At 44.8% G+C, this 17,978-nt stretch overlaps 1 protein-coding gene across 1 annotated transcript in view; it reads right to left on the minus strand.

The window, feature by feature from the left end:
• Window positions 1-17,978, minus strand: part of SV2B (synaptic vesicle glycoprotein 2B) — a 53,466-nt gene that overhangs the window by 17,588 nt on the left and 17,900 nt on the right. The window contains exons 2-4 of the mRNA XM_059677924.1: window positions 5,810-6,685; window positions 1,295-1,475; window positions 223-374 (exon numbers count right to left, since the gene is read on the minus strand). Coding sequence (XP_059533907.1) covers window positions 223-374; window positions 1,295-1,475; window positions 5,810-6,260 — 784 coding nt within the window. The 5' untranslated portion in view covers window positions 6,261-6,685. The remainder of the gene's footprint in view (window positions 1-222; window positions 375-1,294; window positions 1,476-5,809; window positions 6,686-17,978) is intronic.

Consider the following 17,978-nt stretch of genomic DNA (forward strand, 5'->3'; position numbering starts at 1 on the left):
TGTGGGCGGGAGGGAGGGGGGCAGGACAGACTGAATTACTTCCTGAAACACGTAAGGAAATTAGCCAATGTGTCTCCAGTGTTGGAAGTTCTTTAGGAAGATCTCGGTCATACCCAGGAAATGCGTGCGAGCATGGGGAACGAGGCTGAGGACAGGAGATGTCGTTTGGGTGCAGGTGCCATAGTAACAGGGAGGCCCCTGGCTATTGAAGCCAGCGCTCACCATAGTGCGGAATGATGCTCCAAGCCATGGCAGACGCATAGATGCCCCCGGTCATCCAGAAGATCCCCAACCAACTGAGGTGCTCCCCTCGCTTCTCCCGAGACAAGAATTCAGAGAAATAGGCAAACACAATGGGCAGAGCGCCACCAATACTGCAGGGGGTAAAAATGCCAGAAGGAAAGAATCAAGTCACACACTAAAAATGGTCACAGCCAGTGGTTCTCAACCTTCCTAATGCCGCGACCCTTTCATACAGTTCCTCATGCTGTGATGACCCCCAACCATAAAATTATTTTCGTTGCTACTTCATAACTGTAAATTTGGTACTGTTATGAATTGTCATGTAAATATCTGATATGCAGGATGTATTTTCATGGTTACAAATTGAACATTATTAAAGCATAGTGATTCATCACAAAAACAATATGTAATTATATATGTGTTTTCTGATGGTCCTAGGCGACCCCTGTGAAAGGGTCGTTCGACCCCCAAAGGTGTCGCAACCCACAGGTTGAGAACCGCTGGTCACAGCAGAAACCAAGCGGCCTCTACCCCACCCATAGGCTCTGTGGTGAAAGAACCAAGTGGATTTGAAAGACAGGCGGAGGCCCTAGCCGGTTTGGCTCAATGAGTAGAGCATCGGCCTGCGAACAAAAGGGTCCTGGGTTTGATTCCGGTCAAGAGCACATACCTCGGTTGCAGGCTCCTCCCCAGCCCGGGACATGGTCGGGCATGTGCAAGAGGCAACCAATCGATGTGTTTCTCTCACATCAATATTTCTCTCTCTGTCTTTCCCTCTCGCTTCCACTTTCTCTACAAATCAATGGAAAAAATATCCTCAGGTGAGGATTAAAAAACAGAAAGAAAGAAAGCCTGGCAGAGAGACAGGGTCATGTTATACTGACTTGAACTGAGGGTAACTTTCTAAGGGTAACTTCAATACAGTATCTTGGAATCCAGGCAAACACCCAGTCCCAGGATTTTTGGAGGTACAGCTCAGAGCTGGAGTTCCAGGAAGGACGGACCATTGTTCCAGGAGGGTCCAGCTGAAGCAAGCGCCAAGACTACATACCCGATGCCCGAGATGAGTCGGCAGAAGAGGAAGGCTCCATAACCCTGCACGAAGGAGGAGATGGAGGCGAAGGAGGCGTTGAGGGCCAGAGACATGCTGAGGACTCTCTTTCTCCCCAGCTTGTCGGCCAGGCCCCCCAGGACGAAGGCCCCCGACATCATTCCGAGGTAGACTATCATCCCTGTTGGGAAAGAGAGGGGAGAGGATGGCCTTCACTTTGAGGTCTATTTTGTCAGATATTCGTATGGGTGCTCCAGCTTTTTTTTTTTTTTTTTTTCATTTCCATTTGCCTGAAACATTATTTTTCCCATCCCTTCACTTTCAGTCTGTGTGAGTCCTTTGTTCTAAGGTGGGTTTCTTGTACACAGCATATACATGGGTCATGTTTCCTTATCCATTCAGCTACCCTATGTCTTTTCATTAGCGCATTTAATCCATTTACGTTTAAGGTTACTATTGATAGGTACTTGTTTTCTTGTGTGTGTGTTTTTTTTTATATTTTATTGATTTTTTTACAGAGAAGAAGGGAGAGGGATAGAAAGTCAGAAACATCGATGAGAGAGATCGATCAGCTGCCTCCTGCACGCCCCCCAGTGGGGACGTGCCTGCAACCAAGGTACATGCCCTTGACTGGAATCGAACCCGGGACCCTTGAGTCCGCAGGCCGATGCTCTATCCACTGAGCCAAACCGGTTCGGCGATAGGTACTTGTTTGTCGCCGTTTTTATTCTTTATGCCTGTATTACTTCTTCGCTTTCTATCTCTTTACTTTTATAACAGTCCCTTTAGCATTTCTTGCTTGGTGGTAATAAACTCCCTTAGTCTTTTTTTTTTTTTTTTTTTGTCTACAAAGCTCCTGATTTCACCTTTAATTTTGAATGATAGCCTTGCTGGATAGAGTATTCTTGGATTTTGTCCCTTGCTTTGCATAACTGCGCATACTTCATCCCATTCCCTTCTGACCTAATGAGAAATTAGTTGATAGTCTAAAGAGAGATCCCTTGTTGGTAACTTTCTGTCTCTTTCTGGCAGCCTTTGAGATTCTTACTTTGTTGTTGACATTTGCCAGTTTAATTACAATGTGTCAGTCTTTTGGGGTTCATTTTGTTTGGGACTCTGTGTGCTTCTTGGACTTGTGTGACTTTTTTCTTCCCAAAGCCAGGGAACTATTCTGTCATTATTTCTTCAAACAGGTTTTCTATTCCTTGCCCAGCTTCCTCTCCTTCTGGCACCCCTATTATGCAGATGTTGTTTCATTTCTTGTTATCCCAAAGCTGCCTTAGACTCTCCTCCTGCTTTTTAATTTTTTGCAGTTGCTGCTCTGCTTGGATTTTTTTTCTACCTTGTTTTCTAATTCACTGATTAGGTCCTCAGCTTCCTCTAGTCTACTGTTGAAACGGTCCATTGTGTTCTTTATTGAAGCTATGTCATTCTTCATTTCCTCTTGATTCTTACACATGTTGGTTAATTTCTTATCCAGACGTTTGAGCACCCTTATAATTATTACTCTGAAAACTGTAGAAAAGCATTTGGAAACACTTAGAATTCACTGCTAAACTGCTGCAAACTGTGCAGAAAAGTGTTTGAAAACAGAATTCACATTTACAGAGCTGTCAGTTGTGTAGGAAAGTATTTGAAAACACTTAGAATTCATTCTTGCCACATTGGATTTCAGTAAACTGCTTCACCATAGTTATAATTACTAAAGGATACCTATCCTAATTGTGTTATGAATGCTCCAGCAAGTTCCCCAAGTAAATGAAATTATATTACAGTATTTCACTGAGGTTAATAGCTTTCCACACACTGGGTTAATCTATGTATTCCTTCAAAGTGCGGACCATCCAACCAATAGATAAAGCATGTATTACTCTATGATAGCACATAAACAATATATTCATAAACACTACTAGCTAACTCTGTCTGGAACACTCCCATTTTCATGTTTTAAAAAGCTACGCGTTGCGTAAGAAAGTGTTTCAAAACTCGTAGACTCCTGGTTTGAAAGAGAGGGCATTGTGTAGAAAAGTGTTTGAAAACACTGTATTCTTGACTTAAGAGGTACTTATTGTTTAGGAAAGTGGAGCAGTTGGAATTCTTGTTTTAAGGAGTGTGTTTTGTGTATGAAAGTGTTTGAGAACAGTAATAATTACTGTTTTAAAAAGTGCTCATTGTTTAAAAACCTTATTGCACCTAATCCCACACTATCATGCTGTTCTCAGAATTTCCACAAGAGGGCTCTGTTGCACCTAATCCCATACTAGGATGCTGTTCTAAAAAAAAAAAGACAAAAAAGAAAATATATCCTGGGATGGGGATTAAAAATAAATAAACAAACAATACCCAAAATACTACTAAAATTATGTTGGTGTTTAAAAGCTCCGGTTGACAGCCTTGCTTCTCAAGTCATTTCTTCTGGTTGTGTATACTCCATGTCTTTTCCCTCCAGGGATAATTATGGAGATTTAAAAATTTTGTGTCTTAATTTTATTTGTAATGACTCTGTATCAGAGGCTAGCAAACTACAGCCTATAGGATAAATCCTACCCATTGTCTTTTTCTGTAAATAAAGTTTTATTAGAACACAGGTACGCCCACTAGTTTACCTATTGTCTAAGGCTGCTTTTGTGCTACAGCGGCAGAGTTGATTAGTGGTGACAGAGACCATCTGGACCCTCAACGCCTACCATATTTACTATCCCGGCTTTTACAAAACATGTTTGCCACCACTGCTGGAAAGCACGCACTGGGGACCAGAATAACACAGGTATTTCATAGCCTGTACTAAGTCTCTGTGTTTGTCTCACATGTTTGCTCTACGTAAGCTCGCTGAGAGGCAAGGATTGTGTCTATCTAGTTCCTTATTTTCTCCCCAGGGGCTGGACACAGAGATGAGCATATGGAATACAAGTAGCAAATACGTGTTAAATGAATAAACAGTTGCTAGATAGATTTTTAGTTCTTGGGGGCCATTAAGTAGGTTTCAGTCTTGAGTCTGAACCTGACTCCTAGTAAGCTTTCAATAACTGTATGTTTGCTAACGGATCCATGGCACAGCCTCTACATTTGGAGAACGAATGGGTTTTGCTGGACATTGAATGACCAGGACAAATCCTTGTTCATATGCTGATGAATCTCTTCTCTGCCACATTCCTTCCTCAAATTTCACAAAATCCTCGCTGCATCAAGACCTGATGGCTGACGCTGGCTCTGAGGGTGCTCGTCTCATTGATTTGCAAGCTGGGCCTCCACCCTGCAGAATCCATCTGTGCTTCACCACATGACTCTCAACTGCCTGCAGGGGCTCCGTGGGTGTGCTCAGCCCAGCATCTATCCCCAAGACATGTGGGCATTGGGCCTACTCAGACTTGCATACAAGAGAGACCAGCAGCAGAGTGGATTCTGGAAGGACACAGAGGAAAGCACAGAGTGGAAGAGACCTTGGCCTGCCACTCACAAAACGTATTTGTCACTTGGATATGGAAAATGGTTTAATATGAAAGAGAGAGAGCCCGGCTGGCATGGCTCAGTGGTTGAGCATTGACCTATGAACCAGGAGGTCACGGTTTGATTCCCGGTTAGGACACATGCCCAGTTGCAGACTCAATCTCCAGTAAGGGGCATGCAGAAGGCAGCCAATCAATGATCCTCTCTCATCATTGATGTTTCTATCTCTATCTCCTTCTCCCTTCCTCTCTGAAATTAATAAAAAATATGTATATATAAATATGAAGGAGAGAGAACTCAGACTCTCAAGGAGGGCACAAGATTTGGAAAAGGAACTAAGAGCTTGCCCTAGCCAGTTCTGCTCAGTGGGTAGAGTGCTGACCCGAGGACTGAAGGGTTGCAAGTTTGATTCCAGTCAAGGGCACATACGAGAGGCAACCAATTGATGTCTTTCTCTCACATCGATGTTTCTCTCTGTGTGTCTCTCCCTCTCCCGTCCACTTCCTCTAAAAATCAATGGAAAAATATCCTCGGGTGTGGATTAACAACAACAACAACAAAAGAACTAAGAGCTTGAGAATCAAACAAAACTGAATTCCAAGCTCCAGTACTCATTAGCCGTCTAAATGTGAACCAATGAATTAATTTCTCTAAGATAAAAAACACCGTCATGGCAAATCGTGTGTCAAATGATAATGCTGAAAGGATATGATGACAGATTTAAGACGCCGAACAGTGACGGGTGCTACATAAATTTACTGTTCTTGCCGAAACCGGCTTGGCTCAGTGGATAGAGCGTCGGCTTGCGGACTGAAAGGTCCCAGGTTCGATTCCGGTCAAGGGCATGTACCTGGGTTGCGGGCACATCCCCAGTGGGAGATGTGCAGGAGGCGGCTGATCGATGTTTCTCTCTCATCGATGTTTCTAACTCTCTATCTCTCTCCCTTCCTCTCTGTAAAAAAATCAATAAAATATATTAATAAATAAATAAATAAATAAATTTACTGTTCTTTCCCCCTTCATATTTTAATGCCAGGAAGAGAATGATCTTTGGAAATTTCCACTTACCAAGCATTCCTTTCTTGGAACTGGACAGACACATGTCCTTCTCTGCACTGGGCAGGGCAAAACTCACCACAAACACCTCTACCCCATCAGCCATCAGGGCCAAACCCAGGACGAAAAACAGGATCCACTGGAAACGCCCGTGGCCACACTCGTCCATGATGGTCTCATACTGATGAGCCAACTCCTCCTCATCTTCCATCCTTTCAGCTATCAGGTCCGCCTGGCCCCGAAGGTCATCCTCCCTGGAGGACGCCATCTTGGTCTTCTTGGCCTTGACATCATCCGGGTGAGGGATGCCCTGGTACTCGCCCTCGTAGATCTCATCCTCCTCATCATGGCCTTCGGTAACATCACTCTGCGCATCCTCCTCTGGGTTGGACTCATTGCCGGGATAATAACCATCCGTGCGGGCATAGCCCTCATAGTTGTCCTGATATTTATAAGCATCCATTCCTTGGTCCCGCGGCCGCCTGGTCACCTCTCAAGCTATATCTTGTGCACCGTGGTAGAGGTTCGGGCTGTTTCAATAACCATCATCCATTCTGTGTGCAGAGGTGTAAATGGAGAATGTGTTTGTGTGACTTCTTAGGTAAAAGTAACACCTGTATTCTCCCCGCTGTGTCCCTCAATTAGAGCAGATTTGTGCAAGGCAACCTAAGTATCCTTTGGCACACAATGTCTATTGGAAGTCTGAAAATTTTCGAATTCTGGTCTGGTTTCCTTCAGTGACCCAGAGATGTTGTGTGTTGGGGGGGGGGGGCAGCGTGGGGGAGATGTTGATTAGAAATGGGTCCAGCTGGGCTCCTCAACAAGGTGCTGGCAGGAACTGGCAGCTTGCTGAGTGGCCTGATTCGTTCTGTTACTGAAGGTTATGCCCTGGAAGTACAAAGAGAAAGAGAAGAGGATTACAAACTGCTAAAACTCTAACAAACACTCTCAGAATTACTAGTAAATATTTTACTAATGCCAGTGCTTCATGTGGAAGGTGTAGGAAATCTTGATGAGACATTCAGATCCATGGTGAATGAATGAGGACTGAATCAGTAAGACAAAGAATAAAGGGAGAAAGAACAGGGTCAGAGAAACCCTTGGAAGTGTTGATTCACCCATAAAAGGAGTCAAATCTTGTATAAGAATGAAACAGCCCGGCCAGCGTGGCTCAGTGATTGAGTGTCAACCTATGAACCAGGAGGTCACAGTTCGATTCCTGGTCAGGGCACATGCCCGGGTTGGGGGCTGAATCCCCAGGTGGGGTCGTGCAGGAGGCAGCCGATCAATGATTCTCTCTCATCATTAATGTTTCTCTCTCTCCCTTTCCCTTCCTCTCGGAAATCAATAAAAATATTTCTTTAAATCAAAATAAATTTGATTTCAAAGAGGGTTTTTTTGTTGGGTTTTTTTTTTTTTTTCTGATATGTCTTTGAGTTAACATTCAACTGGGTGGACGGAACATCTGTTTCAAAAGAAAGCTCGGGGGACAGGATAGAATAATTTCCAATATCAGATCTCTTTTAAAATGAAAGAAACGTTTATGAATATTTATTGTCATCAAAGTGGACTCGGAATAATTTTATTATCCTGACGTTAATAGATCCAGTGTATATGTCTGTTCTCTTATGCAAAATAGTCTGAGAAATCTTAAGACGCGGTGGTGACATTTTGACTTTGAGCTTTTAAGCAAACATGTGAGGAGATGAAAGGTGTTTGCTTCTGACTGCCTGAATTTTGCATAAAGTGGTGAAGGTCAGATAGATAAGTTGGATGCCAATGATAAAATGGAACATATGGCTTTGAAGTAGCGAATAAGTCATGAGTCGGCACTTTTCAAGCTCACAAAGAAGCACCTGACCAGCAATGGAAAAAAACAAACTAAAGAAGAGAAAAACTGGGGAACAGAAAGTCCTGGGGTGATGGATCAGAAGTCAGTGTAGGCTCCAAGAGCAGGACCTTGGGGAAAATGCTTAAAGAAAGGGATATTTTATTATTTTTTAAGATAAAATATTTTTAGTTTTTAAATAATTCTTTATTGTTGAAAGTATTACATATGTCCCCCCTTCCCCCCATTGGCTGCCTCCAACCCACACCTGCCCCAGGCCCTCACCACCCCACTGTCTGTGTCCATGGGCCATGCATATATGCATACAAGATTAAGAAAGGGGTATTTTAGAGAGCATTACCAAAGCCAATTTTCCCTCCCAAGGAATAAACCTAACCCTAACATTAACACTAACAGTAACACTAACCCTGTGGTCGGCAAACTGCGGCTCTTTGGCCCCTTGAGTGTGGCTCTTCCACAAAATGCCACGTGCGGGGGCACACATACAGTGCGATTGAAACTTCGTGGCCCATGCGCAGAAGTCGGTTTTCGGCCTGGGCAAGTCTATTTTGAAGAAATGGCGTTAGAAGAAGTGGGGGTACGTTCGCTGAGGTCGACCCCTCAGATTGAGGATGTTTTTAGCAAAGGCCAGCTTAGGAGGACCCTAATTAAGTGAATAACAATGTCCCTACCTATATAGTTTAAGTTTAAAAAATTTGGCTCTCAAAAGAAATTTCAGCCAAAACTGGTTTGGCTCAGTGGATAGAGCGTCAGCCTGAGGACTGAAAGGTCCCAGGTTCGATTCCAGTCAAGGGCATGTACCTTGGTTGCGGGCACATCCCCAGTGGGAGATGTGCAGGAGGCGGCTGATCGATGTTTCTCTCTCATCGATGTTTCTAACTCTCTATCTCTCTCCCTTCCTCTCTGTAAAAAAATCAATAAAATATATTTTTTAAAAAAAAGAAATTTCAATCGTTGTACTATTGATATTTGGCTCTGTTGACTAATGAGTTTGCCGACCACTGCGCTAACCCATCAAATCCCACAACATCTGACATCCATTGCTCATGATGCCCAGGTAAGGTGCTAATGGGTAGCATGTATTGAAAAGTCACTATGTGCCAAGCATTGTGCTAAGCATTTTACGAGCATTCTTTAATTCTTTTAGATTTAAGGTCTTAAAAATGCCTATAATGTAAATATACATTTACTAGAGGCCCAGTGCATGAAATTCGTGCACTGGGGTGGGGGGGGGTCCCTCAGCCCAGCCTGCACCCTCTGGCAGTCCAGGAGCCCTCAGGGGATGTCCAACTGACAGCTTAGGCCTGCTCCCCACAGTTGGACATCCTTAGCACTGCTGCAGAGGCAGGAGAGGCTCCTGCCACCGCTGCTGCTGTGCTTGCCAGCCGTGAGCCCAGCTTCTTCATTGAGCATCTGCCCCTGGTGGTCAGTGCACGTCATAGCGACTGGTCGTTCCACTATTTGGTCAATTTGCATATTAGCATTTTATTATATAGGATACTTCTCTCTCTGTCTCTAATGTGCAGCCCCACTTCCTTCAATAGTAAAATCTCATATCATGAACCATTCAGATTCTCACCAAGCCTTTCCTTGGTTAGAACTGACATCACAGGATTGTCCCACAACCTTGGGGATAAGAATCCTGTAGCATCTGGGACTGTCTTAACCTAGGTAGTGTTATCTTCCTTTAAGCACTGCTTCTGAGTAGCCTAAGGCTTTTTTTTAAGTTCTATTTTAGCTCCTTATCTTTAAATAATGACTCACCCAATTAACAAATTACATAAATAATGGACAAGTGGAATAATCCATTTGACGACCATCTTGAGGTTGTAACTTCTCTGAGAAGAGGGGTTGTCATCTGTCACTTTTTCCATGTGGGAGTTATGGTTGAACACTTATTGGGTTATTTTTAAAGTAATGTAAGAAAATTCGTAGCATCTGGTCTCTTAGAACCAGAAAGAATTTAGTTCAAGCTGGATTATAAGTCTCTGCAATCTATATTGAAAGAGAGAGAGAGAGAGAGAGAGAGAGAGAGAGAGAGAGGAGTGTGTATGTGTGTATATTTACATTATAGGCATGTTTAAGACCTTAAATAAACACTGAAATTTTGCACTTTCTTCTTTCATTTTGAAATACTTACACATCTCAAATATAAGATGTCTAGAGCCACCTTCGATCGGCCTTCTGATTTTAAAAATGCATTCAAACTAAGAACACACTGACACTTCAAAATAAATCCAATTGAGAGAAACAGGCTTGAGAGAGGAGGCTGCTTCTCCTAGGGCTGATTTAAAGCAAGTTCAAGCCCCTCCTTTTGGAAACCTCCCATGACAATGTGACCATCCATCTAAGCGCCATTGTGATGGAAGACCTGCTGTGCTTCACGTCCTGCACTAAATTTAATGCCTCACATTGCGGCAGGCACACAGCAAGGGCTCAATTAATATTTTCTGAGTGTATGTAATACATGAATAATTGAATAGAAGGGACCTCAACAAGTTCGAAATCTAGACATTCCTATTTCAAGAGTCTGAAATAAGATGATGAAACCTAAATCGGTTCCATCGATGATAGCACTGCTGATGCTGAAGGCCATGACCATGAACTTAATTCCCTTGGGGGCCGGTGAGCTTTGGTGATTCTGAGCCACCACACTGAGCGATACGTCCGGCTGGGCCATCTCTCACGTGTATGCCACTGACCGCAGGGGAATCACATACGATGGGTCAGCACAGAGTCATACCTGGATAAACTAGTCCAACTGCCTGTTCTCAGAGGACAGGACCATCTCTTTGGGTCTTTGATTTTAAGGAGTTCCTCCTACCACCTTTAAAAATGCTGTTTGTGAAGGGGGAAAGCCACAATTCTGTTAGATAGCAGTTAACCATGAACCAGGCTCAGAGAATACAGAGCTGTCAAGTTTGGAAACTGTCACGGAGAATTGTCATTCATCTGTATATCCAGGGGCCCTAAGACTTGTGCTACTGCTTAATGTTTGTTTACACATTCAACAACCTCTATTGAGCACCTATGGGGTGCCAGGCACGGGACAAGGCTAGAGAGATCCTGCCCTCATGGAATCCATAGTCCAGGCAGCAGACATATTACAAATATGTAATCCTATAGAAGCCAAGAAGAAGGCATCATTTACAGTAACTTACCAAGGACTTGACCTAGTAGTCCTCAAGAAAGACGTCCCTAAGGAGATGGCCTTTGAGATGAGAGCTGAAGGCTAAAAATTAGCTAACAAATAGCTATGATCAGCCCTAACCTGTTTGGCTCAGTGGATAGAGTGTCAGCCTGCGGACTGAAGGGTCCCAGGTTCGATTCCGGTCAAGGGCATGTACCTTGGTTATAGGCACATCCCCAATAGGGGGTGTGCAGAAGGCAGCCGATCGATGTTTCTCTCTCATCATTGATGTTTCTCTCTCTCTCTCCCTCTCCCTTCCTCTCTGAAATTAATAAAAATATATATATATATTTAAAAACCAATAGGCATGGGGCATGACTACCCACCATGGCCTGCCCAGTTAGGAATTTATGATCAGATCACCCTGTGAAACTATTCTCCCTTCCTCTCTGAAATCAATAAAAAATATATTTAAAGAAAAGAAAAAGAATGTCTTCTAGCCTTCCCCATAGACTCAGTCCTATCGTTGAATCACTTTTATTGCACTTCACAATCACTGTGCTGTGCAATTGCCCAGACATTCATCCAGAAGACAAAGGAAATGAAAGCCCAGTCCCAAAGCTGCGTGAAAGGCAACGAGCAAACAGATCAAAGAAGTAGAGAAGCCACACCCACATTCACTTGTGATTAACAGGAAAACAGAGGGGGAGGAAAATGACTATTTGCCAAGGACAGGATGGAACACAAATTGAATTTTCCTCCTGGCCTTTGAAAACGTTGACATTTTCATCTGCTCATCATTTCAACATGTCTTGTTTTCACAACTTGCTTAACACCCTAGATAACTGCTTGGGCACCCCCACCAAAAAGAAACACCACACAATACCATCAGGACTTACTTAATTGCTGGTCCTATTTAAAAGATACTATATTGCCTGACGTGCGTGTCTCAGTGGTGGAGCGTAGACCTGTGAACCAGAAGTTCACGGTTCAATTTCCAGTCAGGGCAATCAGATTGCTATTCTGGAAAGACAATTCAGAGAGGGGGTGGATCAAGGAGGCAATGATATCTTCAGTCATCTCCATTTTTGATCCATGGAGCAAGGTAGAGTCACAAACAGTGAAGCACTTTATTATTTTTAGCTTTTTAAAATATGCTTTCATCAATTTCAGAGAGAGGGGAAAGAAGAGAAAGAAGTATTGATGAGAGAGAGAAATATCCATCAGTTGACTCCTTCATGTCCCTCACTGGGGATCCAGCCTGCAACCTGGGCCCTAACTGGGAATCGAACCTACAACCTCTCCGTGTATGGGACGATGCTCAACCAACTGAGCCAGAGCGGCCAGAGCAACACCCAAGCACTTGAAAACACTCACAGGAACATTGCTAATTCAGCGAGTTTTGTCGAAATGCCCAGAGAAAAGAGAGCGCACAAAACCACGAAACTGGTCTGTATGGGGGAAGCACAGGATTTTTTGTGAGAGCAAGCGAGGGCTCTCAGGAAAGCCGCGGCAATCCACGGACATCAAGAGGAGAGATGACGGCCATTTAAACGGAATCTGTGTGCTTTATGACTGTAGGCACAGCCTCTGAGTCCCATTCCCAGCACAAGCTTGGGGAAAATTAGCTGCCAACTTGATGCACGACCCAGCCCAGCAGACCAGGGCAGTGGAAAGCATCCGGCAGCAACTGCAATCTATTGCACAGAGCTAGGCTGTTGCCAGAGTTACTGCAGCGGCAGAAAAGGCAGCCCGGCCCAGACATTCAAGACTCCATATGCCACCAGCCTCGTACTCCTGCCAGCTCAGAAGTCCAAACAACCCAGCTGGTGTGGCTCAGCGGTTGAGCACTGACCCAGGAACCAAGAGGTCACTGGTTTGATTCCCGATTCCTGGTCAGGGGGTAGCCGATCGATGATGTTTCTCTCTTATTGATGTTTCTCTCTCAATCTCTCTCTCAAAATCAATAAAAAATATATATATTTTTAAAAAGCCCAAACACCCAATGTTTCTGTGCTCAGAAATAATGATATAAAGTTACTCTTGCCAAAACCGGTTTGGCTCAGTGGATAGAGCGTCGGCCTGCGGACTGAAGGGTACCGGGTTCGATTCCGGTCAAGGGCATGTACATGGGTTGTGGGCACATCCCCAGTGGGAGATGTGCAGGAGGCAGCTGACCGATGTTTCTCTCTCATTGATGTTTCTGGCTCTCTGTCTCTCTCCTTTCCTCTCTGTAAAAAATCAATAAAATATATATTTAAAAAATAAATAAATAAATAAATAAATAAATAAATAAATAAATAAAGTTACTCTTGTGGCCCAGCTGGCGTGTCTCAGTGTTTGAGCATCGGCCTATGAACCAGGAGGTCACGGTTTGATTCCGTGGTCAGGGCACATGCCCAGGCTGCAGGCTCCATCCCCAGTGTGGAGCGTGCAGGAGGCAGCCAGTCAATGATTCTCTCTCATCATTGATGTTTCTCTCCCTCTCCCTCTCCTGTGCTCTCTGAAATCAATAAAAATATATTTTTTAAAGTTATTCTTGTGAACTACTTACTATGTGCTTTAAACTACATGCGTAGTGGCATTAAAACTCAGACCTGAGTGATTTCAGTGGATAGATCCCATGCACTGTCCTCATCATCCTCAAAGCCACAGAGCAAGCTGGGGACCACTCTTGGCACCCTAGAGCAGTGGTTCTCAACCTTCTGGCCCTTTAAGTACATTTCCTCATGTTGTAACCCAACCATAAAATTATTTTCGTGGCTACTTCCTAACTGTCATGTTGCTACTGTGATGAATCGTCATGTAAATATCTGCTATGCAGGATGGTCTTAGGCGACCCCTGTGAAAGGGTCGTTCGACCGCCAAAGGGGTCGCGACCCACAGGTTGAGAACTGCTGACCTAGAGCCTGGTAGACTTTATCAAGCGGGATTGGTTGTGTGTTGCTCTGCAGTGTTAATGGATCCCAGAGCCAACTGCTACATCTGCTAAAGCTCTAGGCGCCTTCCATGAAAACCCGTCCTATTCATCACAGCTTCAGGGAAAACAGTAGCCTCCTGTATGCACATTAATTAACCCAGCAGAAACAGGCTTGAGGTGTTCATTATAGTGGCTTCCCATTTAAAAAAAAAAAAAAATGAGGAGCAGGCCAGCTGCCAAAGAAGACTCCGCATCACAGAATAAAGAGAGGAAAGTAGAGGAGAGCAGTATCTCTCTCTCTGGTGTCTTCGCCTGAGAGATACTCCTCTGCTGAGAAGCAAAAGGTTTAGTGGCCTTGGAGCTGGCCACGGGTCAGAAACTCTCTCTCGGCCTTGCCCACGTTACAGCTCCCTAAGGAAAAGCTGCCTGCCATTAGAAAAGATGTGCGCATCAATTATTAAGTAGGGCTTATATATCAAGGAGGAAGGAAAAACTGCATGCCATTTTCCTAGCATTTGATGTTTTTTCATTATTTATCGCCAGTTCCATCTATTTGGGAAAGAATGAGCTGATGCCTTTCGTTGTTATTGTTGTTGTTGTTAATCCTCAACTGGGGATATATTTCCATTGATTTTTAGAGAAAGAAGAAAGGGAGAGAGGGAGAGAAAAACTTCAACGTGAGAGAGGCATTGATTGGTTGCCTCTCGCTCGTGTCCTGACTGGAACTAGGGATTGAACCTGCAACCCAGGTATGTGCCCTTGAACAGGAATCGAACCCATGGCTCTTTGATCCACAGGCCAATACTCTAACCACTGAAAAGAAAACTGACCAGGGCTAGTCAATGCTTTTAAAAAAAAAAAAATCCATGAAAGCTTCAACTCAAGAACTCGAGACATCTCAGGCATGTATTCACCATGGCCAGAAAATACACATTTACCACCCAAATCTCTGAGTTTTCTTTTTCTGCTTAAAGCATGCCAAGGAAACATGTATTTAAGCATACTATATCCCCAGACCACCTCAGCCCTGTGTTTACTGTTCCATTTTCTAAATTAAATATATCAGCTAAGAATCTCACCTTGGTCCCTCTGGCCAGTTCCTGCCTGTGTATAACATTATCCAACTTCATCCAAGTGAAATGTGTATGGTCTGCTGGCATTGTCAAGAAGTACTACTGGAGCCCTAGCCGGTTTGGCTCAGTGGGTAGAGCGTCGGCCTTTGGACTGAAGGGTCCCCGGTTCGATTCTGGCCAAAGGCACGTGCCTGGGTTGCGGGCTCAATCCCCAGTGTGGGGCATGCAGGAGGCAGCCGATCCATGATTCTCTCATCATTGATGTTTCTATCTCTCTTTCCCTCTCCCTTCTTCTCTGAAATCAATAAAAATATTTTTTTTTTTAAAAGAAGTATTACTGGAGTAAATGACATTTTTCATTACATAGAGATGTGCAACCAGATATTTTACAAGCAGCTCCGTACTCTATCTTGTCCAAGAAGGAAATATAAGCAATGTTACCAGTTGTCACTGCCTGAGAGAGAGAGAGAGAGAGAGAGAGAGAGAGAGAGAGAGGGAGAGAGAGAAAACTAATGTAGAGTCATACCAAATTGCAGGCTATAAAAATATAAGGATATATCCTAAACTTTATTTTTATCAGAAATGGTTTTGTAGTGAATTAGACTAGAATAAGAGTGGAACTAAATACCATTTTAAATATATATTTTGTATTGATTTCAGAGAAAGTGAGAGGGAGAGAGAGAGATAGAAACATCCATGATGAGAGAGAATCATTGATCAGCTGCCTCCTGCACGCCCCCTACTGGGAATCAAGCCCACAACCCAGGCATGTGCCCTGACCAGGAATTGAACCATGACCTCCTGGTTCATAGCTCAATGCTCAACCACTGAGCCATGCCAGCTGGGTAATAAGAGGAAACTATTATATTTATTTTGCCAATAACTATAATTGTCTTGAGGGCTAATACTCTCAACATACTCATTTCTATATGTGTGATCTAATTACTGTCGGGCACAATAAATATTTATAAAATGACCTGACCCCAAGGATCTCACATACACTGTCACGATGATTCTTTGACCCCTGTTTGAAAACCAGCTGAACAGACTTGCACATGACAATATAACATTCTCACATTCAATTGGGGAGGGGGGCGGGGGAGAGGGGTCCAGACCCTGGATCATTCCCTGGGCCACTCACTTGCTCCGACTTCGTGCAGAAAATAAATAAATAAATAAATAAATCCCCACCTCCAAGCTGCAAAGTGAATTTTCAAGGAAAGAACAGAACAGCTTTTGCAATCTGACACTTCCTCCTGCTCTCACGTCCCACCTTCTCAGAGAACAGCCTCTGAGGATGACTCATGGGTGGGAGGGTTTGAAACATCGCCCGGGAGGGGCCGGCAATCTCTGCCAGACACGCGTAGGCCTGGTGCTGGCATCTGTCCCCAGAGGGTGGGGACCCAGGGGCTGCCCAATCTCGGGTTTGCTTTGAGCCCTTGGGATCAACCTGAGAAAGGTAAGTGCTCACAGCTGTGGGGCTCCTTTGTCCCCATGGAATATGCTGGAATACCTGGGGGATGCTTTTCTCTGCAGATGTCATTATTCCCTACCTCCTCCCAAGTCTCCTCACAGCCCATAAATGACATGTCATTTCAAGGCTTATAAAGACGGAAATAAGAGAAAAGCTCCTGAATCCGTTAAATTTGGTAGAGGGAACACAGAAATCCTGGTTAGCGCCTGGGACTATTTCTGCACCCCAATATGCAGGAGTCCAAATCGGAACTTGGCTGATAAAAGCATCCTGCTGGAGCCCAGCAGAAGGCTTAGGCCAAATGCCTCGCTCCCTCCTCCCCTCCCCCTCCTCAACCTCCCCTCTGGCGTCTCAGCTCCCTCCCCATCCACACACCCTTCTGGGCTGTCCTTGGGCCCATCCTGTGTCTGTCATTCCTCTGGGGTATGTATTTTATTTCTCATCCAAGAGGCTATTTGTTCAAAAAAAAAAAAAAAAAAAAAGAGCCTTTCTGCCAGAGGATGCAAGAACTGCTGGACAGCGCCGCGGGCACGCGCGTCTGGCGAACAGAGTGTCTCCCTGGCAGCCTCAACTGAGGGCACAGCCTAATGAGCTGCTTCTGCAATGGCCTCACCAAGGGCGCAGCGCATCTGTTTCCTGCCCGGCCTCTGCCCCTTGGTTAGAACGTCCCAGAAATGCTTACACTCCCCGCCCCCGCTCCCCACACCATCTCTTCCACCATTTTTTCCCCCTAAAGAGAAAGTCGAGCATCCACGTTGAAGTCCTAACCGCCCCCAGTGCCTCCGAATGGGACTTTATTTGGAGATGGAGCCCAGGTGATGCCCCAGCCAGTTTGGCTCAGTGGATAGAGCGTCAGCCTGCGGACTGAAGGGTCCCAGGTTCGATTCTGGCCAAGGGCACATGCCTGGGTTGCGGGCTCGATCCCCCGTAGGGGGCGTGCAGGAGGCAGCCAATCAATGATTCTCTCTCATCATGGATGTTTCTCTCTCTCTCTCCTTCTCCCTTCTTCTCTGAAATCAATAAAGAAATATATTTTTTAAAAAGTTTAAGAAACAAACAAACAGGTGATTATGTTGAATGAGGACCTTAGGGCTGCCCCCAACCCAGTCTCACTGAGGTCCTTCTAAGAAGAGATTCGGATACACAAAGAGACATCCGGGACATGCACACACAGAGGGATGGCCGTCTGAAGAGGCGTGAGCAGGACGCCATCTGCAAGCCAACGAGAGAGGCCTCAGAGGAAAACCCACCTGCTGGCACCTTGATCTTGGACCTCTAGCCTCCCGAAATAGGAGAGCCAACTTCTGTGAAGCCACCCCAGTCAGTGGCACTTGGCTCTGTGAGCCCTAGAAAACGAATACGCTCTCAAGAACAGATATTTCTGGCACCTCTGGACATCAGAAAGCTGACGCACGACTTAAAAGAAGCCCCTGGTCCCTCTGTGGGCCTAGAAAATCTCTGTTCTGTGGGGTGAGAATGCTCGTTTTTCCCACCAGGACTTGGCTGCTCGGCCTGACATTCAATGGAGGGTTTCTCACTTTCTGAGGAAGGAGGTGCATTGGCTCCACGGTCCCCCCTCCCCCCCGCCCCCCAAGAGTCCCGTGTGGACAGTCACGCATCCTAGCCTCGCAGAGGAAACGCCGCTGGAAGATACGAAAAACTGTAAAATCACAAATGGCAGATTCGTGACTTCCCTGAGGGAATAAATAGCAGGAACAGATGGGCCCTGAAACTG

The sequence above is a fragment of the Myotis daubentonii genome, chromosome 21 (genome assembly GCF_963259705.1).
Source record: "Myotis daubentonii chromosome 21, mMyoDau2.1, whole genome shotgun sequence".
Lineage (NCBI taxonomy): Eukaryota > Metazoa > Chordata > Mammalia > Chiroptera > Vespertilionidae > Myotis > Myotis daubentonii.